This window comes from Corvus moneduloides, chromosome 8, assembly GCF_009650955.1.
Source record: "Corvus moneduloides isolate bCorMon1 chromosome 8, bCorMon1.pri, whole genome shotgun sequence".
Lineage (NCBI taxonomy): Eukaryota > Metazoa > Chordata > Aves > Passeriformes > Corvidae > Corvus > Corvus moneduloides.
Genome location: NC_045483.1, coordinates 23,499,798 through 23,524,892, shown reverse-complemented (window position 1 = coordinate 23,524,892; position 25,095 = coordinate 23,499,798). Strand labels below are relative to the sequence as shown.

The following is a 25,095-nucleotide window of genomic DNA, read 5'->3' as shown; positions in this document are numbered from 1 at the left end:
CCATTACACTGTAAAGGTGAACTGCTTATTAGAATATGATGAAAATTCAAAATGAGCATATAGTTTGTTAGAATAAGCAACCCTGCTGAGAAGATGGTGGGTCATATCTTGACACAGAGTAGATGGAAGAAAAAATTTTTGTGCTCTGGGAAGGACATATTTAGATGAGTGCATTATATAAAGTGACATAATCAATAATGTCATTTCAGGTTCACTGCCTCGGATTTGCTCAGCTGACCCGTAGAGATTTTTTTTTCTTTCCCAACTGAAGTTTACAGAAGCATTTTTTTTTTTTTAATGTAATTACATCATAATGACTTAGAAGTTCATATTCTTTTCCCTTACTTGTTTATACCTGGATAATCTCACCTTGTTCACAGAATTTTAGAAGCAATACAGATGGCAGAGCTGAATGGGAAGTAGTGCAGGGTTAGAGCCATATCCTGCAACAGTACTGGTATAAGAGAACAGTTGGAAGGTTTTTATGCCTTTTTTTTTTAGTCTGCTTCCGTTGTGTTTTGTCTGCTTCCATTCCTTATGCCTTCCCAAACATTTTTAAGAAAAGTAGTTATGGGGAGCTTTAGGCCTCTGTGTAAGCACTGCTCAGCAAAAACAAAAACATGCCTGTAATACCAGCACTGCATCCAGCACATTCAAAAAAAAACCGTAGTCCATACAAGCTACTGTTAAAAAAAGGAATTCTGTCCGAGCCAAAACCAGCACAACAAATGACAGAAAAGCACAAGGGTTTAATTTTGTAGCTGTAATCAGCAGATTTGGTCTGAAGAGTAGTATGGCTAAGAGAAAGGTCACCTGTTCTCATCAAGAACTGCACTGCAAGAAGTGAAGGAGGGCATATGCTAATGTCTGTTTTTAGCACATATGTAACAACAAAACATCAAGATATTGAGCACATTTGAATAGGGGGTGTTTGCTTTATGTAGAATATCAAGTTGATCGATTAGCACTGATAGTCCCATTCTTCGTTGTAGTGCATTGTCATGAGCATACACACTGCCCTGGTTATAATTATAGTATTATTTGTATAGTGAGAAATGAGTGAGGGAAGAGTTGCTAGTTGTGGCAAGGACAAATGTAGCTGAGGACTTGCGCCCAGGAGCTTTGTTAGCTGGAACAGAGTGGGTGGTTTTGGCACTCACTGTTGAGGATACCAAAAGGGTATGTGGGGACATACTGCAGTTGCTTCGATGTACTGCCCGAGCTGTGTTACAGGTGTCAAGTAGGCGTTGGTTCAAGGTAGAGAGGAAAATTATATAATAGAATTACAGTGACTTTTTTTCTGTTTTGTTTCTTTAAGATTACTTTATGTATTAGTTAATTTTTGTTTCTAGGATTAAATTAAAACTAGGTTCTATGATTCTTTTTTATTTTTCTTCTCTTTCCTCTGTCCGCCTGAGAATAGGCAGAGCTTTGTAACTCTAAAGGTGTTGGCTGGAGAGCACAAGTGATACTGTGCCTCAAAATGTGGACATCGTTCACTCTGAAATTTTTTTTCTGATGGAATTGCCCTTGTCCATTGCAACTACATCAGGCTGTTGTGACAGTAGTGCCCGGTCTGCACACATTCACTCCTGAAGTAGTATTTGTAATATCAAAATACAGTGTAGTTTAATTTGTCGCCATACTGGGTGTTGTCAGTTTACTTAGATGTGTATATACACAGTTAATTTTGTGTACTTTGATAAGCTGATAAAGTTAAGTGTGCTTTAATTCCTGAGTAGTAGGTGGAACAATTACTAGTGTAGACATGAAAATGATCAAGTACTGGTTCTAAGAAGGCACCTCTGCCTTTTAGAGACTTTGAGCTCTGAGTAACTCTTCATTTAATTAAAATACTGCTATCGTAAAAACTGTGAGAACATTTTCAGTAATTATTTTTCACTTTTTACATGCATCAGTCTCATATTTTGTGTTGTACATTTCAGATGTATGAACACCATGTGCTGAGCCCTACACTTTGCAGCTCTCCTGGATCACTGTCAATATCTGAGCTGTTCTCATGTGTTCTTAACTCACCAGTGTCTACTTGTTATATACAGAACAGAAGTTGTGAGGTTCTAAAATCTGAATTGCTTGTTGAAGAGAGGTTACTCCACATGTATCTGGAAATGCAGGCTTGGAGGAAAATGCTTTCTGGCTTTTTAGCGAGATCTTCTGTAGCAAGTACTTGCAGCAATAGCGGCTGAAATATCCTGTGGAGGTGTTATTTTAACGGAGAAATGTAACTAAATCCTGGATGGTTCATTGAAGCAAAAAATATCAGTTAAATTGCAAAAATTGGCCTAAGAAGATTGCAAAAGAAAAAAAATAATAACAAAGTAGGATGGGGGAAAAATGGCTAGAAGGACATCATTGAAAGACAAAGGTGTAAGAAGCACTGTGGTGCTTCCACATTCTGGAATGGATACTTGAAAGTTTGACATTGCTTATTGTTCCACAGTTTGGCTATTTTACTCTTTTAAATCTCCAACTTCCTGTAATCAAATTTCTGTGTTCTTGTAGGTGCAGAAATATGCTCCAGCTAGTGAGGAGCATCTGTCTCCAGAGCTACAGGAATGGGCACCATATTCCCCAAAACGTTCTGCTAGGCACAGTGATGGCTTTGTGCCTGCTGCCTTGTACCCTGGCAGCATGTCAGGAGGTGAGTGACAGAACCTAACTGCTTTCTAGGAATGCCCCAAGGCGTTTGTTCACATTGGACAGTGTTGGGGATTAGTCAGTACTTCTGCACTTAGTTAAGTACAGAAGAAATACGACTCAGAAAACATATTTCCATGGTCTATTGTGGTCTGAACATGGTGTGCTCAGCTTTTGGACTGTAAAGAAGTGAAACCTGCTTAAGAATCGCTAACGAAGCTGGGCAACTTCTGCCTGAAGGATTTGTTTTCATCAGTTTCTGTGCAGAGAATTTCTCAATACATTAGTGCAGAACAAGGTGTAGCCTGTCCATTAGGGGGACAAGTAAGATTTACAGTATTTTTGAAAGTAAATGGAGTATCCCAGACTTTACTTACTTTATTTCTGAAATACTTACAAGGAAGAAGATCTGTTATTCAGGAAGTGAAACACATTAAGTTCTACCTGTTGTAAATATTTGGGATATCGGATGCTGAGTGCCCAAACTGACTGTGATCTTAATCTAAATAAAAGGTTAAAAGTGAGTGTGTTTGAGATATTAAGATACTGAAGAGGGGACTCACAAGAAGCTCAGTATATATCAATATAATCAGGTGGAACAGAAACCATCATTTTGTCTCAGTTGTTTGAACAGTTGTTGGTATTGAAGTTCATGTTAGCAGGTTTTCCACTGACTAAATGGAGTGCTTAACGAGGTAATTAGGATGTTGTATGCTAGTTAATTTGGAATAGTCAAGAAGCATTTGGTAAATGTGTTGTCAGATAGTTTGCTCATTCTTTAGTGTCTAGTCTTAGATTTCAGTTTTCAGCAGTTGTATATTAATCTTAAATTTCAAATCAAGATAATATTGATTTTTATGAGTTTATCCTCTCTTCTTGTAAAGCCCCAAACTCCTGTAAATTCTAGAAATTATGGAAGATTTTATTCTTATTGGAGAACATGAAGGTAATAATCTGTGTGTCTGGAAAAATGCAGAGCTTCAAACAGTGGTGTCCCAGTCAGTTTTCAGAATGTAAAGACATGCTCAAGAGTAGCTCACACCAAGAAGCTTTTCCTCTTCTTTGATTTCTTTTACTCTTCTCTCACTTTCTCTCTTTCTCAATGATAGTAGAAAAAGTAATAAAAGGTATTATTTCTAGCCTTGTAGTTAACTTTTATCTTAGCATGATACTTTTGCACAATAACTGAGTCAAGTCAAACCTACTAGACAATATTAGACAATATGAGTCTATGTCTTGAAATGAGAACAAGTCTTTGCTGTTGTGTTCTATGATACCAACTCATTTAAGAGAAAATTAGACTAGTTTAGTACTGAAGGATGAGTGTACTTAAAAGAACAGCTTGAGTAGTAAGTTTCAGAAATAAATATTGAAATTCTAGAATTTAAAGTCATGTTAGAAGTGGGCCTCTTTGAGGCAACAAAAGAGAGGAACCAGAATAATTTTAGCTACAGTCAGTTCAAGTGCCAAATAGAAACATGCATGCTGGTTGGATGACTAAATGCAGAATTTTCATTCCTGAATAAAAATCTTCTGTACTTGAAAACAGAGCATCTTTTGATTTACTAGCACATACTAAAATCATATGCTGTGAATGGCTTCATTTTGGGTAATATAACCCACTGTATTACTGACTCATTACAGAATTATAGACAAGATTTTAAACATGCATGTATTATCAAAAAGGTGTCGTATGGTGCTTAATAATGTATTTGTATGCCAATACTTTTATTTATCTTATATGTAAATGTTGCAATATATAATTATAAAATATTAAGGTGTATTTTAAAATCTGTACTTTATATGGTAATAATGTTGATAAGAATATGCTTTTATCATCTGAAGCAGGGACGGTACCAAGAAGCTTAGCACCATGTCCTGCAGTGACTGCTGTTATGAGAAATCCAATCTATACTGCTTGGAGCCATAGAGTTCACACCAGCAATTGCCCATCAGTTGCCAGCCAAATATGTCATCAGCATCTGCATCCCAGGTGTTTTGAATTTTTTATCTCCCTAAAATTTTGTTTTCATTAGGATAAAATTGCTTCTGGTGGTTTGGTAGAGTGCAGAGTAAAACATACTGCTGTTGAGTGTTATTTTGATCCAGGGTTCTTAAAGCCATTACTGCATTATTAAATGCATTCTTATTGCATATAAATGATATGCCAGTTGCTTTTGTGTCTTTCAGTAACTGATGGATTAGGTTTCTCTCTGCCCCACTGACTGATACTGACAAAGAAATTAACTTTTTAATTAACTAATTTCTAATATTTTTTCTTGTCATTGCCCAAACAAGCAAAGCTTTCTCCTCTTTTATAGTACTTCAAGGCTATTTTTCTTTTGGCTTCTAATAATTCATAAAACTATGGGACAGTGTAAAAGTGGGAAGAAGAGAAGCATTCATTTTATTCAGTAGCACAGGGGCTAACCAAAATTTTTTGTTGGCCAGTTTCTGTTTGCTGAGGTTCTTTGCCCAATTCTAACTGTTGCTCTATACTGCTTTTCTTTTGATGTAGCTCCCAGCATCAAGGTCGCCTGAGTTTGGACCTAAGTCATAAACACTCCAATGACTACTCTGAAAATTCACGTACAAGAGCATCTCATGGCTCAAATTCATTGCCATCTAGTGCCAGACTTGGTAACTAGGTTTTCTGATTTATTTCCTGTGGGATTTGTGTATATTGGAGAAAATTATAAATGGGAAACTCCTTGAGTACCCCTGTTATGTTCCTTTGCTTCATTTCTTTTGGGTTTATGACTAAAGGTGTTCCCTGGAAGTTGCTGTGTTTAGTTTGTTCTTCACAGTCTCTTTGAAATGGTCTATGTGTGTGAGGGATTCTCCTTTCCATGTCTGTTACACTTTGAAAGTATCCTAGAGAGATGGGAGGTAGGGCCAAAGGTTGACATTCCATGAGCTGGCGAGAAGAAAGAAAAGGAGAGAGCCCCCTGAACAAAAAGTCAAGGATGACTAATGGTCAAATGTAAACGGTATTCTTGGAAAATAAACTATGCTTATGTTAGTTGATTGACATGTAAACTTTATTTATGCCGAGCCTAATGATACCAAAGCAAATGCATGCTTTGTAGAAGTGACATTTTAACATTTTAGGTTTATTAAAATTATAATTTATGTAGTAACTGGGGGTTTTGTAAGTGTTTGTGCTCCTGTGTTCTGTCAAAGACTGAGTAGAGCATGGTAGCTTTATAAGCACAGCAAAAAGGAGCATAACTATTTGCAACCAGTATATCAGTGATGTTGTATTCATCCAAGCAGAATGTAATAAGAATATTTTAAATGCCCTTTGCAAAGTCCTATGGATTCTTAGTGAACAGAGATGTTAGATTCTTGCTTGGACTTAGAGTAAAGTTTAACTTCATAGGAAAATACTCAAAATATTTTTTCATACAAGGATAAACAGTGCATATATACTGTGTAGCTGCGTTGTGCTCTGTTTATACTGACTGTGTAATCAAGATCATTTGCTACAATTATGATATTCACAATTATGAGGGTAATCATCAAAGCTCTTGTCTTGATCATTTAGAGGCCATTTTAATCCTCATTGAAGAAGTACAATCTAAATGTACTTTTTGTTTAATGTAGCTGCTTTTACTTCTGTCATTTTAATGTTTCCTTGTTTTAAAAATAGGTTCTTCGAGTAACTTGCAATACAGAACAGAACGAATTAAGATCCCTTTAACACCAAGATATCCAAGGTCCATGATGGGCTCTGACAGAGGTGAATTATTTCATAAGTAATTTTAATCGTACTGTTTTCAGTATAACTGATACAAAGCCCTTGCAGTTGTTAAATCAGGTTGCTCCACGATCTAAGTAGGACAATTTTATTAAGATTACAAAATCTGTATTTTGCCGGGGAAACGTTAAAAAAGAAAAGAAACTTCCACTAGAAAGTTGTTTTTTTCTGATAGTTGACTTGAGTACATGGCACACTGAGTAAAAGTGCAGACAAAAGTAAGAATAAGCATTGCTGTATGATAGTTGTCATTTCTTCTAGAATGATGCCTTGAAAATTTTAACAGTGAGATAACTTGCATTTCTTTTTTCAGTCTGTAAGTATATCATTTACTTACGTTGTATCACTGATTGTAAATTATACTATTTGAAATGCAGTGAAAATATTCCAGTACTTCGCTCAAAATTGCTTGGTGGAAGATGTTTAAAGACAAGCAGTAGTTGGAGTGCTGTGGAATCAGGAGTTTGCTGTCAGCAATCAGCAACTCTTCACTGCCATCATCGCTCAAATGTTCTGCAGCCTTAATGTATTGTATGCAGTGCTTTTCCTAACTGGGCAAATATAATTCTTAAAAATAGCTTTCATTTGTGATTAATAATTTGAGTTTATTTTCTCTAGCTTTTCAAAGGGAGCAAACTGTCAGGGCACTTGTTTGGTAGATTACTTACGGAGCGGACAACCAGGGTAAAGATGCAAACTAAGTCATGTCAAGCTTGTCTGAAATTTCAGAGCTTTCCTGTCCCTGTGTAGGATTCATGCTTGGGTTCTGTTATCTTTTTCAGGTGTTGCATAATATATCTCCTATGTAAAGGGAAGGGCTGCACATAAATATTTTATTTGGAAACAAACCTACATATTAGATTTTTATTTTACTTCCTTCCTGTCTTTTATTATTTTTCTTTAACGTGCTTTTCAGACATGCTCATGGTGTAGCTTGTCTGTAACGTTGTCTCCTGTTGAAAACGACAGTAGTTGTTTGCACACTTAGAGAGGATGGATTTAACACAGAGTCATTAAGGACAGTAAGTTTGCACTGTCTGAAATGAGTTACCTGGTCTGCCTAAGCCCATTACATGACTAACAGATAGTGAACAGACAGTCCTCTTTCTTGTCTCACATATGTGTGGTGTCTTTCACCGTGTCTGGGTAGATCTGCCAACTTATAACAGATGCAGGATACTAAAACTCAACTGTTGACTTTTCCTAGGCTCCTTGTCACACTCTGAATGTAGCAGTCCCAGCTTGATTACTCCTCCCCAGTCACCTCTTAACTTGGAAACATCTTCCTTCACCAGCAGCCAGTCTCAGAACTCCCTTTCTACATTACCGAGGATTTCCATTAGCCCTGTATCTGTTGGAGAACGTAGAAAAGATAGGTAAGGTCCCCAGGTTTTTTGTTTTTACTACAAAGGTGTCTGAGGAAATTTTGTGTGTTGATTAGGCTGAAGGAATGTGAACATTTAATTTAAATGATGAATACGTAGGTGCAGAGGTGCATCTCAGGTCCTGTTAATTGCATGGTTTTATTTTCTTTAGAAAGTATATAAGTGATCCTTTTGTGGATTTTAAGAATAAGTGATTTCATAAAGGTTTTGTTTCTTCCATGTTAGATTAATGGCCACACCAAGTAAGAGCAGCCTAAATTGGAATACACCCTTTCAGTTCAACATGCTTATTTATGGTAGCCTTGTTCTGTAGTCTGGAAATCTAAACAAAATTAAGACTTAGTAACGTCTGATAGCTAAATATCAGGTGCCTTAGCATTGCAGAATATGTGCTCTAACCACTGTGCCTTGATTCCATATAACCAGATAACGTGAAAAATTGAGTGCATAACTGTGGAAGAACATATCCCTATGTACAGATGCAATTTTACTGCTCTGACTGATCCCTTTGCCTGTACCTGGACCACAGCTATAATAGTGTTCAGTTTATGTGTAGCTGCTTGCAGAATTTGAATCTAATGTGATAGCTTTCTTAAAAACATGTGCTTTGTGTTTAATGACTATATTTCACAATGAATATTTCAAAGATACGTTGCTTATAGTATCAGTCTTGGACATCTGTTTTCATTTTATCATGATCTGGCTAGAGCGCATATATGAAAAAGTTTACACAAATTCAAAGCAGAGAACAGTGAGACACAAATTTGAATCAGACTTTTATTTCCAATAAGGCAGCTAAATGCCATTCTGGCAGTGTAAAGGAGCTCCCATGTGTTGAAATAGGTTACATTTATGTGGAGTTCAACACCCCTTTGTATGCGTGATTTCTGTAAAAACACTGACCACAAGAAATGTGAATGGTAAAGTCATAAGGATATTCTGTATTCTAACCTTTCTGGTAGTAATAAAAATGTATTCATAGAATGTTACATGAAACTTTTGTTTCCTTTGAAGATTTTGTGACTAAGTTATCGTAGCAATTCTAGAATGTTTTGTGTACAAAGAACAGTGTTATTTTGAAAGGAAATGTAAAGAGGTTTTTGTGAATTTTCATTCTTACTTCAGTGTGACTTCTGTACTACATGTACTCAACTTGTGTTCTTGTATAAATGTTCCTCTGATTGTCACTTGCAAATTCCAAGTCAGAATGTCTTTTCTCTTTCACGACTAATGATGTGAGTGTTCAGCTGAACAAGCTGGGGTTTTGACACTCCTATATTTTTGTGTCTTTGAGCACAAGATACACGTTCTGATCTCTGGGAAATAACAATTTTTGTTAACGTTGATCAGATTATTGAAGTACATCCAGGTTCCAGCCCCATTACTCTTGCTGTGCTACTGTATAGTCTGAATTCACTTTCTAAAAAGAGTATAATTCTAAGGTTTGGTGTTGGATTTTTAAAACAAAACAAACCATTAAACAGTTCTCAGCTTAGGAAAGTAGCTACTTATATCTGTCCTAAGAAATGTTTAAATTTTGGGGGTTTTATAAGCTTTCTGTTTCCCACAAAATACAAAACTGGCTTTTCCCCAGATAAAATTAATAATAATATAGAAGGGGGAAAAAAATCAATGTTTCTGTTTGTTCTGTTGATTTTAATTTAAATGAAAATTAAAAGATCTTAGCAGTTAAGACTTTTTCTCTATTCCATGTCTAGGGATCCTGGCAGGCAGTCTGAATATTATAGAAAAATGCTTAGCTTGATTTTGATAGCACTGCTTATCAAGTAAAACATCTTTTTAATGTTATCATTCTTTTTTACTTTATTACTGATTTGCTATACAGGCATAGTTATCTGTCATTCTGTACTTACTAGAATTCTCAGATAGGATCCTGTGTAATTTGTATAGGTTTGATTCCTTCTTATTCCAATACAAAGCAAACTAACTAAAAATGGGTGTGGTAGATGAAAAAGCAGAAAAGTACAATAAACAAAGCTCAGAAAGATGCAGTTTTAGTTTTTAATGAGATAATATACCTTGGTAAATTTTGTGACATATGAAGAACCTTCATATAACATTGCTTACATGCTCATAAGTGAGTGAAAAAAAAATCAGTTTTCTGCAAGTTACCAGAATTTAATTAATTTAGGTTACATGCAAAAAATGTGAACATCAGTATTAAATTCAGTACATTGGTAAGCAATTGCTGAGGGCATTACCTCTAACAGTGGTGTAAGATAACTGTGTTCCAGACTTGCATTCATGCCAGCAGCCAACAGTTTTTATCTCATATGCATTAAAAAGCTGGCAAACTATTACACCTCTGCTGCAGAAGGCTACCACAAGGATCCCTTCAAAGTCTGGCAATATGCATAGTTATGAAACAATGTCCCCTTCCCTCTGCCCCCAGCTCCAAATCCTACTTTTCCAAAAAATATCCTTCCTCAGCCTCACTCACTGCAGTGGTAGTGAGTGAAGTCCAGTTAACTCTTCTTGTCTCTGAACAGCACAATAAAGTAGTTTAAACAGTTGGCACAATTTAGAGAACATCTCTATGGCATAATGAAATGCTAGGAAAGAAAACATTCAAATTAATGCATGTCAAATGCAGTATAGTGGTATTAAAATAAAAAATACACCACACCTGGTGCCCAAGCTGTTTCATTCACAGTGAGCTCAACTGTTAACACCTGGTGATGCCTCTTGCTGTGTAGACATTATTAAGTTTATAATAGTAGAAACCAGGACTTTTTAGAAGACTACTGTTTGTTTATACACATCATGAATGGACCAGCCCTATTTGTATAGGTGGATACATCCCAAATACGGGGGGAGGAAAGGGGAATGTATCAGGGTTTTCTTTTGTATAAGCCATTTTCTTGTTATACTTACTGGTGTCTTACTATTGTTTGTCTTGTTCTAAGTGTTCTTGTCTTCTCAAATCTTCTACATCTTTCAGATATCTGTTCCGTAATAGGTCTTTTCTGAGAATCCCTGTGGCTCCTAGGCCTAGGTTCTCATCACTAAGGAGTTTGAGGTTGGCCTGATCTAAGGTTGTCCTTCTCGAGCAGTATTGCGCACTTTGTGCTTTTTTTACGTTTGGATAATTGCCCTGAGGAGAATTTGCATGGTAATTGTAATGCTACCATGCAAACTGCTGTCTTAATGGCTTGAGTTTGCAACTGCTTAATTTTCATTACTAATTTATGTCTCCCAGCATACAAATATGAAATATGATATTTGTGCTTTGTTGTCCTTTGGTTTACCACCTTATTATTCATTAAGTTTATTTTCACTGGCAATGAAGACTCCCAACATTTGTATTTGTAATATACCCTTCTGGAATATGGTTTGACAATGACATATTATATACAGTGGTTCAATTCCTTTCATATAATATGCATCTGGAAGCTTCTTTCCTATCAACTTCATGACCATACTATTTATAATTCGTATTTACCATCATTTTTAGAGCAGTCGTGTACCTGCTATACATTTACTTCTGCCCCTGTACATTGCATGATGTTAGGGGAATGCATTTAAGACAGTTGACAGTTAGTGGGTTTTTTAAGTAACTGTTTAAAACTATTTTATTATTACAGTTCAGACAGGCATAAATATTGCATGTAACTTTGATATTGTGGTGGTTCAAGTGCAATTTTTTTCTAAATCAGTTTTACCTATCTCCTCTAAAAGGCCCTACATGGAAGAGCCACGCCATGTTAAAGTGCAGAAGGGTTCTGAGCCACTCGGGATTTCCATTGTGAGCGGAGAAAATGGTGGAATATTTGTCTCTAAAGTAACAGGTGGGAGCATTGCCCATCAAGCTGGCCTTGAATATGGTGATCAGTTACTGGAGGTAATTGTTTGCTTACTATTTCTAAGGTTTAATAAATCAGTTTGTATGACTGCAGCCATAACTGCCTTCCCCAAAAAGACTGTGTTGGGAAACCTTGTGCACTGTGAGATGTAGCAAAGAGTACTCTCTATTGTAATATTCCATGATTGTGACTGTGACTTTTTTCAGCCTTTATCATAAAAATAATGTCTTTTGATGATATACCTACCTCCCATCTTATATAGATATAATTCAATTTTAAGTTAGTTAGTTTCAGTACTTAAAACATAAAAGTCCCAACACCGTACTCTGCCTGATGAGGTGAGTACATTTTCAAGCAGCTGGCTTTTACTGAGCTTCATGCTGTTGTTGCTGTGCCATAGCCTTAGCTAAGATACCTGGTTAAAAAATTACTCATGCAGGCTCAATGTTTCTGCCTACTGTGTTAGATAAACACACAGAATAGCATTTTGTAAAGCACAGACCTGCTTTGTAAATGTAGCATCATGTTAAAGCACCTTCTGTTGCACAGTGTTTCTCATACTAAAATAGACCTGAATAGATCTGAATTTATCTTTAAATTCTGAATTTACTCAGATTGGTGATCTGAATCAACTTGTATTTAATCAGTGATATCAAATCATAGCACAGCTCAGAATACATATGTCTTTTAACAGTGAAAATACTGTTAAACTCCTTGTCAGGTTACCAAATACTTGAAAATTCTGATGATTCCTTCCAAGGAATAAACCCTAGGAATCACTGTCTAGCAACATTTTCATTCTCCTATTTGCTCCAGTGGGATTAAGTGAGCATTTAGACATTAAACTAATTAGGACACTGAAAGAATGAGTTTGCTAGTTTTGCTAGTTTGAAAACTTGACATTCTGGTTTGTGCAATTTTTCCATAGTTTAATGGAATAAATTTGAGAAATGCTACAGAGCAACAGGCTCGGCTAATCATTGGGCAGCAGTGTGACACCATCACCATTCTGGCTCAGTATAACCCACACATGTATCAGCTTGGCAATCACTCACGGTCAAGGTAAGGCTGGCTAGACTTGGGAAAAACTAGCTCTTCTGTCCACACAATTATTTAGCTAGTACTAACTTCTGTACACTTAATATATTTGCAAACATGAGCACATGTGTGCTGATAAGTGTAACTGCTTGCAAAAGTAATGTATGAATGCATGTTTGTCAAAAGAAAAATGATGCATCTAAATATATTCTCTTTTATTTAGGCATAATCCTTAAATATACTAAACTAAAATCCAAGATTACTTCTTCCTAGGATTATGACATTTTAATACTTCAAATATTTTTTACTTTTTTTTCCATGATTGGAATTTCCAGTATTAATTAGAGAAGGCATATGACCTGGTGAAATTGCCCATCCTACTTTGATGCATGATCACACCTCAAAAGAGAGCTTTGTCTTTCTCTTAGATTTATGGTGAACGTATGTTTTTTGGCATGCTCATTTGAGTTATTTGGTTTGTGTTTTATCTCCCTTACTTTAAAATTGACTTACAGCCAAATTAAAAATTTTGAGTGGAAGATATTTGGCATTAACCCACCAGTCTTTTATTCTGTTTTTTTCCCCTGTCATAGTTCTCGCTTAGAACCTGTGAGTAATCATTCCACCCCTCAAGGCAGCGGAGCTGCAACGCCTGACAATCATTCCGTAATCGACACTGTGAGCGAACAGGATGAAGGAACAATGACACCACCATCCAAACAAACCACTCCAACTACAAGTCCCCGGAATTCCTTAAGGTAGAGAGTAAAACTTTTGTCTTAAAGGAAAGTAAATGGTCAGGATGGATATGAAGAGTATTAAAAAATGAAGTGTACTTCTGTGAATGCTGTGTCTGGTTGAAATAAGTCAGCAGACAAGTTAAGTGGACCCCAGAATATAAATGTACATGTTTTCAGACTGTTTCTGGAACATGAGGTCTGCAAGGAGTGAAGAAAGTTTTCTGCAAGATTCGTTTAGTTGGAAAGGTGACCTATTATAAATAATATTTATATAAATATATATTCTTCAGATGGCAGGTTGATTTTCTGCAATGCAAGTTTTTAACAGTATGCGTGTTACTTCTTTCTGTCAAAAGGGGCCCTGTGGACACAAACAAAAGGACCCCTGAACCTAGAATTGTTGTTGTTAAAAAATCCCAAGTCGATCTTGGAATCCAAATATGTGGTGGAAACCTGTATGGAATATTTGTCTCAGATGTGGATGATGATAGCCCAGCAAAAGGACCTGATGGGCTAGTCTTGGGTGACATGATACTTGAGGTAAGCACTTCAGAAATGTCTGCAGTGTGCTGATGAATGGCTGGGATGGTATAAAGAGGGAGGAACCAAGTGCTGTGCTGTGCTGTGCTGTCCCACAGTGTGGAATATTCCATGAATTTTGAGTTCCTGCCACAAAACCCAGGTAGGACTGGTCAGAAAGAAAACTTGCATTTTGGCTGCAGCACATGAAGAGCTGGATGACGTGAACCTGGAGAACTATCACTGTTGATAGCACAAGATTCCCCAAAGTTTGAAAGGATTCACATACCTGTAATTATTAACACCTGCTCCCTTCATCTAAATGGGAAGCTTGGAATTCTGTATGTAGGAGAAAAGCAAGGATATGAAAGATAGTGTAAAACAAAGAACAGTATTGATCTTACCTCTATGAAATTTTAAAGAGAGTTTAGGGAAAACCATTTTGTCAGTGATAGAATCATGGACACAGACCAGCAGGAAATCTGAATCATTTATTCAAAGGAATGAGCTGGTTTTATACACTTTCTAAGACACAGTATTTCCTTATATGGTGTGACCTATCCCATGTTGCCACATCAGCAGCACACTTCTTTCTGTGTGGTGATCACGCACTGCTCACCCGTCCGCCAGCTCCCGGCAGGCTGCTCTCAGTAGGGCTCTGCCATGTGACACCTCCTCCCCCCAGGGTCCGGTGGAGACAAACCTCTGTGTGCCACCATGTGCCTCTGCAGGCAGGTTTTATAGCTCACAACCCAATTCTCTCTTATAATTCCCCATACCATATATTGTGTCTTTGACTCCGCTTTCTGTATCTGAAATGAGAATATTTACTTGCTTGTGAAGACTGTTAAGGTGATAAACACATCTGTATGAGCTTTTCAGATACAAGTGAGCATTGACACTTTCCCATTGAACTTCTAGTATCTAGATTTTGCTTTGTAATCATGTTTGACCTTCAGACTACGTGCTATCCCTAAATATATTAAATTTTTTTCAGTGTGAATTTTATGATTCTCAGATTACACTTGGAAAACTTTTTCAAGAAGTGCTCTCTCACAGTACCTCTCTGCTGTTTGCACTCGAGTTTTTTGTTTTCCACTGTAATGTCTCAGTCTCCTGCTAGACATCTTAAGGTACTAGAGTTAAGTGACAAGACTTATGTATATAGAACCTGCAACTGAGAAAAACAAAATCATTCTGCATGTTTTACAAGCTCACCTAATTCTATTTCTTGTTAAAATACAATTTCACATCTAAAGGTTTCTTTTTATGTTTTGCAGTATGGGTCCATTGACATGCGAAATAAAACAGCTGAGGAAGCCTATCTTGAAATGTTGAAGCCTGGAGAAAACATCAAAATAAAGACTCAATACAGAATAGAAGAGTTTAATAAGATAAAAGAGCTTCCTGGAGATGGATTCTACATCAGGTATTTGAGCATGACTGGTAATGACAGCATAAGGCTGTTAGGATAATGTGCTGACCATCATGAAAGAGAGAGAGAGGACATTAGTTTCGCCAGGTTTTTTAAAATTTAGTTTACTAATTTATCCAGCTATTCTCTGACAGCGAGTACACAGTCTAGTATAGCAAGTCTTCACTTTTCACTCCTTGTGTGTTCTTGAAATTCAGTGTGTGCCACTAATCTGTTAAGTTTTTTCAAAAAAGGAGTGTTCTTCCCTTGAGTTGATAATAGACCACTTGCAGAGCCTGTTTGTCTTCCTTTCCAGAGCACTTTATGACCGTCTGGCAGAGATGGAACAGGATTTAAGCTTTAAAAAAGATGACATTTTATATGTGGATGACACTCTACCACAGGGAAATTTTGGTTGTTGGATGGCTTGGCAGCTAGACGAGAATGCTCAGAAGCTGGAAAGAGGACAGATTCCAAGTAAATACATGTAAGTGACCTCAGGTGCAGTATTCTTCTTTAAAAAGTATTTGTCTTTAAAAGTCTGACTAGTGAGACAGAAGACTTGTTTGCTTCTGTTCTTTCTGGGAGTTAGTAATTCTTAGATATGTCATTTTAGGGATGGCATATTTTAATATACATTGAATTAAGTATATTGCTCTATCAAGTTTGTTTTAATGCTGCTAAATAATAAACTAGAAATGAAAATGTCCTGGGGAGCATCAGGCACAGCATCACCAGCCATGATACTGTCAAAAAATTCTAAAAAGATAACTTTAAATACCAGCCACTTTGTCTGTTTTATTCTAGGATGGATCAGGAATTCTACAGGAGACACAGCATGTCTGAGGCTAAAGACGAAAACAGTTCATCTAAGACATTGTCAGCAGCAGCAAGGAGGTCATTCTTCAGAAGAAAGCATAAACATAAGCGAAGTGGTTCCAAAGATGGAAAAGATTTACTGGCTCTAGATACAATCAGTACAGACTCAATTCCTTTCTTGGATGGCAAGTACCTTTGTTATACTTGGGAGGGGTTTGCCTTTATTTCTCTTTCATTTTTAATCAGGTGCAGCACAGCACAACAAATAATGTTCCTTTCTAATTGCTCTGAATACAAATGGTGATCATTACTTTGAATAACTTTTTTTTTTTTTTTTTGTATTAAATTACAAGCCAGTGTGTTTCAAAATAATACTTTGGTAATTTCTTCCTAGACCTATTAGCATTGCTATTTCACACACAGAATCACACAGAATAACGAGGTTGGAAGAGACCTCCGAGATCGTCGAGTCCAACCCATGCCCTAACACCTCAACAAGACTATAGCACCAAGTGCCATGTCCAGTCTTTTTTTATTTCATTTGGAGAGGGAGATTCTTTTTGATATATAGTTTTGATCTTCAACTATTTAATTTCTGTCTTGGTTGCTTAGTCTAGACAGAAATCCTGTGCACCACTCAACAACTTCACTTTTATTTCTTCACTCCTTTAGAAAAGTCATGTTGGTTACAATACTTACTTCCTTGTAAAAGCTCAACAAACCAAGCCAGAGATATCAAATACTGTGTATTTTTTTACACTTTTAGGGATGATTGGTGAAGGTGAGGAGTTCAATTTTTCTAAATGAACACTAGGTTCAATAAGAAAAATGTCTGTTTTCATCTGTCAAGTGGAAAAATCGCAGTAATGACTGACTGTATTTTGTATTTGTCAAGGTCCTTTGACCTTGCAGAGGAGGTCTTCTCATAATTCCTAGAAGGATGCTTCTGCTTGTTTGAGGAATGCCAGGAAATGTATACTTTTACAAATAAATGTCTTCTCTGTGTGTAGATTCTGCAAGTTTGGCTTATCAGCGTGTCCAGAAAGTGGACTGTACCTCCCCTAGGCCTGTCCTTATTCTAGGACCTTTACTTGATGCTGTGAAAGACATGCTGGTCAAAGAATCCCCTGGAAAATTTTGCAGATGTCCTCTTGGTAAGTATGCAAATATAACTAATTTATTCATGCTTAGAATACGTGATAGTAATGTGTATAAATGAACAAAATGATAACACAAGCATGGATAAGCCCCCAAGGGTCTGAACTTGCAGACATTGTCTTCTTAGCCTTATTCTGTGCCTAAGGAATAGTAATGAAAGGGAATCTCTTCTATGAAACAGAGGTTATGAAAGCTTCCCAGCAAGCCATTGAACGAGGTGTGAAGGATTGTCTGTTTATTGATTACAAACGGAGGAGTGGACATTTTGATGTGACAACTGTAGCTTCAATAAAAGAGATAACAGAAAAGGTGAGTCAATTTTAATGCTGTAGTTCTTTGTACAATTTACATACTTATGTTGGGGGGGTGGGAATTTATGTTCGCAGTGTCATCCTTTAAGGCGTTCTGAGAACTGTTCCCCAGGCAGCTAAATAAAATAAAACTTACCTTACTTTGTCATGTGACTATTTAAAGGAAGCTCAACTTCATAGAAACTAGAAATTCTTCTACAGTGTTATTAAATAAAGTTAGAAATAATTTTCTTAAATTCCATCCTCTACCCCCTCCAAAAAAGGATTTAATTTTTTTACCTATTCCATTTAATGCAGTCATATAGAATATAAACATCATCCGTAATCCTGGAGACAGATGTTACTTAAAGTCTGTTCATTGCTTACAGTTTTCAATCAAACCACATGGAAAGTCCTATTAATGCTTGTGTTTGCTTATGATTTCTGAAAGAGAAAATTAATAGGAATATTTAAATTTTGAAAAAATGTACTGCATATATTTCAATCTGAGTTTTCATTTCATTAGTTCTTCAAGTACTTTTATTTCTGTCAGTGCATGCTTTTGATACTATGAATGCAATTTCTTGCAATTTTTCATCTTTTGTCTTTTGTTATAAATCCTTTGGGTACAAATTGCTCAGTATTCCCAAAATGCTAAATGTATGGCAAAATTCTTTTGGGTTGCTATGATTTAAGTAAGGGAAGAAATGGGGGATTTGCATGTGTGCTTGTGCTCTTTAACTGAATGAGTGTTTTGCATTTACATTTGATCTTAGGATTGTCATTGTCTGCTTGACATCGCTCCTCATGCCATCGAACGGCTCCACAGTGTTCATATCTACCCTATTGTAATTTTTATTCGCTACAAAAATGCTAAACAAATCAAGTAAGTCTGTGAGGGGTATAGTTCAGGGATGCTTATTCTAGCTTAAAATAAGTCTGGTTTACTGTTACTGTTTATTTCATCCAAGTCATCTTAAATCTCTTAAAGCAGCCACTGAGACTGGCCCAGTGCCTGGTGCTAATGACACCAAGGTTTGATCCTTGTGTGGGCCATTCACTGAAGAGCTACACTTGATGATCCTTCTGGGTCCCTTCCAACTCAGAACATTCTGAGATTCTGTAAAATGGGGAAATTATTCCTCATAAAACCCACTGTGAGGTATATGGTCTTAACTTCATTTCAGTTGCATGACAGTTAAGTGAATCTTTCAAAGAAACCCATGGAGACCAAACTGAATGTCCTCCAGAAGGATCTTTCCTGCTAACCTTTCTAGCAAATTTTAAGACAGATATGGGTAAGATCCATTGAGGATTAAGTGTTGACCATGACAAAGAGCTGTTCTTCATCTTCTTAGAAGGGGAAGGGTGTGGATGCAGTGCCAATTGATTCATAACATCAGCTTTCTCACCTTCATTCTCTAGCAAACAGAGCAAGGGAAGCCCCTTTTTGCCACATAGTGCATATACTGTGGTCTTCTCAGGCTGTGTTATTTCAGTAATTGTGGAATTCCTGCTTGAATATAGCCAGGAGCAGAATGCATGAGTTGCAAACCCCAGTCCATCCCTTGGTGTTTGAGAAAGCCTTTACACATTTTGATAGATTGATTTGGCAAGAAGGAGCATAATCTTCCAACATGAATATTAAGAAACACTTTTGCTAAGAGATCTTACACTTGTGCTCTCTTCATATTTAAAGTTGAAGATTTCTTATATTCTTGATCTGTAGGTAAATTCGATTACTACCTATTTAATAAAGAAGATAAGTATCACTACTTCAAAGTAGAAACAGGACATAGAGCAATGAGGTGTATTTCATTACCACTATAGGATTGTGCACTTAAATGATAAATGGAAATGTCATGTCTTGACCTGCATTGGAAACGAAATGGTGACCATTACAGCTTTTTCTTTTTTTTGGAAAGTGACAGAGATGAAATGAATCGAGCAAGGATTTCTGGCAGTATAGGTTGCAGTGGCACATTGTCTCTGCTTGTTGTGAGCACCAAAAGTTTCTCCAAACATCCTTTGTAATACAGTACAGGTTCTATTGGCATTCTCTGAAATGCTCCACAGCAATGATAGGTTAGTTTAGTAATTATGTTTTTAAATAATTATTTTAGCATTTGTATTTTTCTGCTTTTTTCATATATTTTCAAGAGCTTGTATAATAGAAAAAGAGGCATCTCAAAAATGTGTCATATATATGATAACATGGAACTACTGTGTTTGCTTGATGCTTGATCCTTCACAAGCCCTTAGAGGAGCGGTACTTGAGCCCAGCTTTGTGTAGGGGGTACTGGCATGTATATGAATTGATGACCCAATTCATATGAACAGGAAAAAATTATATTCTTTCCTCCTCAACTGTGTCCCAGTCTCTGAAACTTTAAAGAAATACTGTCTTGGTCTGACAGCAGATAAATTTGTTGGCACTGAAGTGATCCTGATGACTCTGCTGATACTGCTGAAACACAGTAGATGGCACTCTGGGCCTAGGAGTCTGCTTGCATGTGAATTAGCCTTTATTATGCACTCAACTAGAGGGACTCTTTTCAAGTCCATTAAAAAAATTACTCTTATACAAGGTGTTTCCTTTTTTTTTCTCTTTTGTTTGTTTTTTTTTTCAGAGAGCAAAAAGACCCAATCTTCCTGAGGGACAAAGTTACACAAAAACATTCCAAAGAACAATTTGAGACAGCTCAAAAAATAGAACAGGAGTATAGCAAGTACTTTACAGGTTAGTATTTAATCAAACTTTCAGCAGGAACACAGTGGTAATTTAATCCATTTGCACTTTAATTCAAAAGATCAATGTCCTTTCAATGAGCACCTTGGGTTTTTTCCTTCTGCCTTCCCTTTTGACAAACTGATGTTCTGTTATTTTATTTTACCAGGAGAGGAAATATCAAGATAGAAATCTTCCACATGTTTTTGTTCTGAATGTTATGAATCTTATGATCTAAAGAGGTTCTGAAAAGGTTTTATTACTAGCCAGTAGTTTAGAAACTATGGTCAAGATTTGACAATTTGACAGTGTTGTCAGTGTTATACCCTGTAAAGAGTACAAGGGTTTTTTTTTTAATTGTAAAAATCAAACAAAACAACAGAAACCCCTTGTAGTTTAAATTAACAAATGATGATTTCCAAAGGTCCATTCCAACCCCAACCTTTCTGTAATTCTGTGTGATTTTGTGATTTGTGAGACATACTTTAAATGTTTCAACAATGGAAAAAAGATTGTCCAAGGTTTCTTGAGCATGCATTGTAATTTGGAATAATTAAATTCACCTTTAGAAGCCTTTTTAACTTCATAAAATTATGAAATCGGTCTTGGATTGTGTTTTTATCAGAGAAAGAAAACAGTGTCTGGAGACTGTTCATTTCAGAGTATATTTCCATGTGATTCCACATACCTAGAATTTTATTCCCAGTCTTTTGAATGTATCTTGATGTGCATGGCAACAAAACTTAAAAAAAAGAACAAACAGCCTAAACTCGCCAAAATCTAACTTTTCATCCCCTGAAAAATGGGATTCTTACAGAAATATTTTACTGAGTGCAGAGAGACAAAGGGGTGTGTTTAATTTAGAGCTCGCTCAGTGCATCCTGAGAGAAGCCACATGTTCTCAACAAAATCACTTACCTGTTATGTAATAGCCATACAAATGTTTTTACATAGTACATACTAAACTTTCGCAGAACTTGACATGCATGTGGCCAGATTGCATCACCACATGCTTCTTGTTTCGTCATTTGTGACATTTTAGTTTCACCCTGATAGTGGAAGTGGCACTCCAAGAGCAGTCCAAGAGCATCTTATGTGTATCTTCTCATATGCCCCGTGGGAAGGGCCTCCTTCTGTTGGTGCCAGGTGCAGTGGACTCCAGCTGTCATCAACACTTCCAGATGCTGGTAGTCAGAGAGGGTTGGTGTTCAAATTGCACTGACATTCAGGCTTGTTGAAGTTATAGTGTTGTACATAAAATAAGCCTGTAGATAGGCATGCTGTACATGGTAGGTTAGTCATGGAGCTATAGGTCACACTCTCTCAGACCAGAGCTCTTTAACTACCTCATGAAGTTCACTTTTTGACCAATGGCTTTCAAGTTGACATTGTTTCCTCTATGAAGTTGTGAATAGTGTGTAATCTGACTCACTTCTTCCCTGCCATTTGTCACCTTTCATAGACCTTTTCAGTTACCGTGTTCTGTATCCAAAGTCACCTGACATCATTAACTGTAGTATATATAGCAGAGCCAAATATTTTATGTTTGTGACGTCGTATTTTCTCTTTTGAAAAAGAAGAATTATGCCTTAAGCTGTATAAGACTTCCCATACCTTTTTAGCATTAGTAGTAACTGTGGCCAGAGGCTTTGCTGATGTATTTCTCAAGTCATGAAGTTCCTCTTTTTTTAAGTATTAAAGACAATTCTCCCATGTGTCAGTGTTGGCATTTTACTTTTTATGTTTAGCAAGGGTAGAATAAAAGGTGTTCATTTATCTTTTGAATTGATTTTCAGGGAGCTGCATGCTGTTGTTCCTTGAATGTAGTTGGCGATAAGAATTGCAGTAGCAACCACTGCTGTTTAATTTAGCTCAGCGATCTGTGAGCTGCTCATAATTTACTTCTAATATTTGTAAATAGTGTCTAGTTGCTACAGCTATAGTCTCTATGTATATTACCCTGTAAATATAAAACTCTTAACAGCACATGTTGAACAGAGAAGGTTTATTATAGCAGGTTCTGACCATCTTTAGTCTTAAACTTTGCCACCTGATGCCTCTGAAAATAGTACATGGAGGCCTCTTACAAAACAGTTGTCTTAGTTGATTATAGCCATCAGTTCCTTGACTTCCCTGGATTGTTTTAGGAGCTAGCAGAAGAAACTGTGTATTGAATGCTTGACCTCTTTGCTCTGTTTACTTCTTTTTTTTTTTAAATAGAGCCATGCATCTGTCAGATACTGAGTTGAGTTGCTTAATTCTGATCTGTTGATAAACACTTTGCAGATAGATGCAGAAGACTGTTCTTGGTAATTAATTATAACTGTTCCAGTCTCATTTGTGTGTGTGGTTTCTTCTTCTCCAGGCACTGTCCAGGGAGGAGCCCTTTCAAGCATTTGCACTCAGATTATGACAACTGTCGACCAAGAACAAAACAAGGTCCTGTGGATCCCAGCTGGCCCACTGTAGATTTATTTTGCTGTGAAACTACTTTCCAGATGTAAATAACCAACTAACATTCTATCCAATTGACTCAGTTCATTTCTGTCTTTATAAAGATATCCATAAGTGATTTCTGTTTCATGAAGGGGAATGATAACACTGAACACCTGAGGACCTGATGAGGCATGTGGGAAGGGGTAGATCACTTCAGCAAGCTTGTCTCTTATGTCGTGCGTGTACACATGACAGGTTGTCACGAGGGTTGTGACCTGTATGTACTTGTCCATGAGTAATGAATTTAACAATGCTGCAAAACCCTGTAGAATGACAAGTTTACAAAAACCTTTTCAAAGTATTTGGTTCTTGCTGTTTACTTGAACGTCTTTTTGTTTTGTTTTGTTCTTTTTTAACTCTGTGTCCTTTCACTTAATGAGGTAACTCTCCAAAATGGAGTGAAATTTCTGAGTATGAGTGGACAGTTTATGTACAATGTGACTCTTAGTTACAGTTTTGACCATTTCTAAGCACATTGTTGACTTGACAACCAGGTAATAATGTGAGATTGAATTGGTACACATTGGGAGTAAGCTCAAAAGGAAGTACACTCCTACACAGGGCAGACCACTGTTTGTATCCTGTCAATGCTTGTCTGTCAAAGATATCGTTTCTTGTTTTATGCATGAAGCTAATATTTAAACGTCATGATGTATCTGAGCAATCCAAGTTCAACATGTGTTGACAAATAATAATTTTTGGTTGTTGGGCCTGGATTAAGTACTGGTGGGGGAGAGTCATAAACTAGGCCTAGCATGCTGTGTTCTGTCACTTTTAGATACTGTAAATATGGAAAGCTTATGTTGGTGCAATTTTGCAGGGTAATTCTTAAGCTTTGTACTTCAGTGTGTAGCATTCACATAGACTGTTTTTATTTAAGAGCAGACACAGTTTTAGGGCTTTGATTAAAAGCCTTTAGAAAGGTACTTAATTGTTAGTGTTTTCACTGTCAGAAAATAAGTGATTGTTTAGTTTTGGTTGCAATACTTATTTACCTGTTGTACCAAACTCTATTATATCGGTTCCCTTTTTGGTTTTTTGCACTTCTGACTCTGTGTTCCTAACACAGGTTTTGTACCTGTTTCTTCTGTCTCTTGTGCCATGTTTCCTGGGTACTGTATTTTAATTGTTTTTAAAATATTATTTGAGTAGACCTGCTTCTCAGTCACTGTTTCTAACATTTCATCATGTAGGGTTTCTAGTTTTACACTACAGGCTGTAATTTTGCTTCTGTTTGCAGCTTTTATAATTAAAAAAAGGGATTCTTCTTGCACAGTTCTTCAAGAAAGATCTAAATTTAAATTCTGTTCTACGGTTGCTATTTTATGGTTCAAAATACTTTTTATAGCATTTATATAGTTATACACTATATAGAGTATTCTGAACTATAAAAACATCCAAAATATATATAGTATTTTATATAGTATTATACCATACTATTATAATACTGTATATATAAATTAATAAATATGAAATGGTATGGATGAATTAGTAGTCCAAGTACTTCTCATGGTGAGGGACAGAAGTTTTTTGTTTATCTTAATTTTTTGTTTGTTTTGTTTGTTTTTTAAAGTTTGAGATCAGAGTAGGCTCCAGTGGTACAACTGAAACAGACAGGTACTGTTCTGACATGGATTTTTCTGTACTAAATGAAAATGTCACTTTGTATCAAAAAAAAAAGTTAAAGAAACTGATTACTAAATAAAGGTCAATTTCTGTAACTTCACTTGTGTGTAATGGGTGCATAGAGCTCATGCTCTTTTTGACTCTGTTTAATTGAGTCCTCATATAAGGTTTTAATTTCTGACTAAAATTGGCATATCCACCTGATAGTTTCAGATATCCACCTTGAGAAGAGCAAGTTTGTTTTGTGCTCTTGCCTATCCTTGAATGCATAAATACCAGAGATGTTCAAAAATTGCAGGACACAAGAAGTTAGGTGTTGTTTTGTGTTAACATTTTTAATGTTCTGGCCCATTGGTGTTAAGGAGTTCAAATGGAAATGCAGTTGATTGGATGGAGGCCTTAACTGAAGAATGAGTATATCACTGGTATTTTCAAGAGAGAGTCACTGGGGAAGAATGTGAATATTAGCTTAAAAGCACGTTGTAGAATACTCTCAGCTTTTACACTTCAGACAGTCCAGCCTCTTTTGTTCATTGAGTTATCTGAAAGCTTAGGGAAGGTAATTATTATGTACTAACTTTTCTGTTTTATCAGTTTCTTTATTCTCAGATGCCAAATAGTCAGCTTCAGCATGAACACA

At 36.4% G+C, this 25,095-nt stretch overlaps 1 protein-coding gene across 6 annotated transcripts in view; it reads left to right on the top strand.

Moving 5' to 3' along the window:
• DLG5 (discs large MAGUK scaffold protein 5) overlaps nucleotides 1–24,555 on the top strand; it is a 98,052-nt gene extending 73,497 nt beyond the window's left edge. For 2 of the 6 annotated variants that reach the window (XM_032115770.1, XM_032115774.1), the window contains exons 17-34: nucleotides 2,524–2,662; nucleotides 4,504–4,651; nucleotides 5,177–5,298; nucleotides 6,311–6,400; nucleotides 7,626–7,794; nucleotides 10,766–10,843; nucleotides 11,503–11,665; nucleotides 12,556–12,689; nucleotides 13,259–13,423; nucleotides 13,762–13,945; nucleotides 15,205–15,353; nucleotides 15,655–15,825; nucleotides 16,146–16,342; nucleotides 17,168–17,311; nucleotides 17,497–17,624; nucleotides 18,382–18,491; nucleotides 20,236–20,345; nucleotides 22,699–24,555. In XM_032115770.1, the coding sequence (XP_031971661.1) occupies nucleotides 2,524–2,662; nucleotides 4,504–4,651; nucleotides 5,177–5,298; nucleotides 6,311–6,400; nucleotides 7,626–7,794; nucleotides 10,766–10,843; nucleotides 11,503–11,665; nucleotides 12,556–12,689; nucleotides 13,259–13,423; nucleotides 13,762–13,945; nucleotides 15,205–15,353; nucleotides 15,655–15,825; nucleotides 16,146–16,342; nucleotides 17,168–17,311; nucleotides 17,497–17,624; nucleotides 18,382–18,491; nucleotides 20,236–20,345; nucleotides 22,699–22,802 (2,505 nt within the window). In that variant the 3' untranslated portion in view covers nucleotides 22,803–24,555. The remainder of the gene's footprint in view (nucleotides 1–2,523; nucleotides 2,663–4,503; nucleotides 4,652–5,176; nucleotides 5,299–6,310; nucleotides 6,401–7,625; nucleotides 7,795–10,765; nucleotides 10,844–11,502; nucleotides 11,666–12,555; nucleotides 12,690–13,258; nucleotides 13,424–13,761; nucleotides 13,946–15,204; nucleotides 15,354–15,654; nucleotides 15,826–16,145; nucleotides 16,343–17,167; nucleotides 17,312–17,496; nucleotides 17,625–18,381; nucleotides 18,492–20,235; nucleotides 20,346–22,698) is intronic. The other 4 variants (XM_032115771.1, XM_032115775.1, XM_032115773.1 and 1 more) reach the window with 4 other exon arrangements.
• The last annotated feature ends 540 nt before the right edge of the window (nucleotides 24,556–25,095 follow it).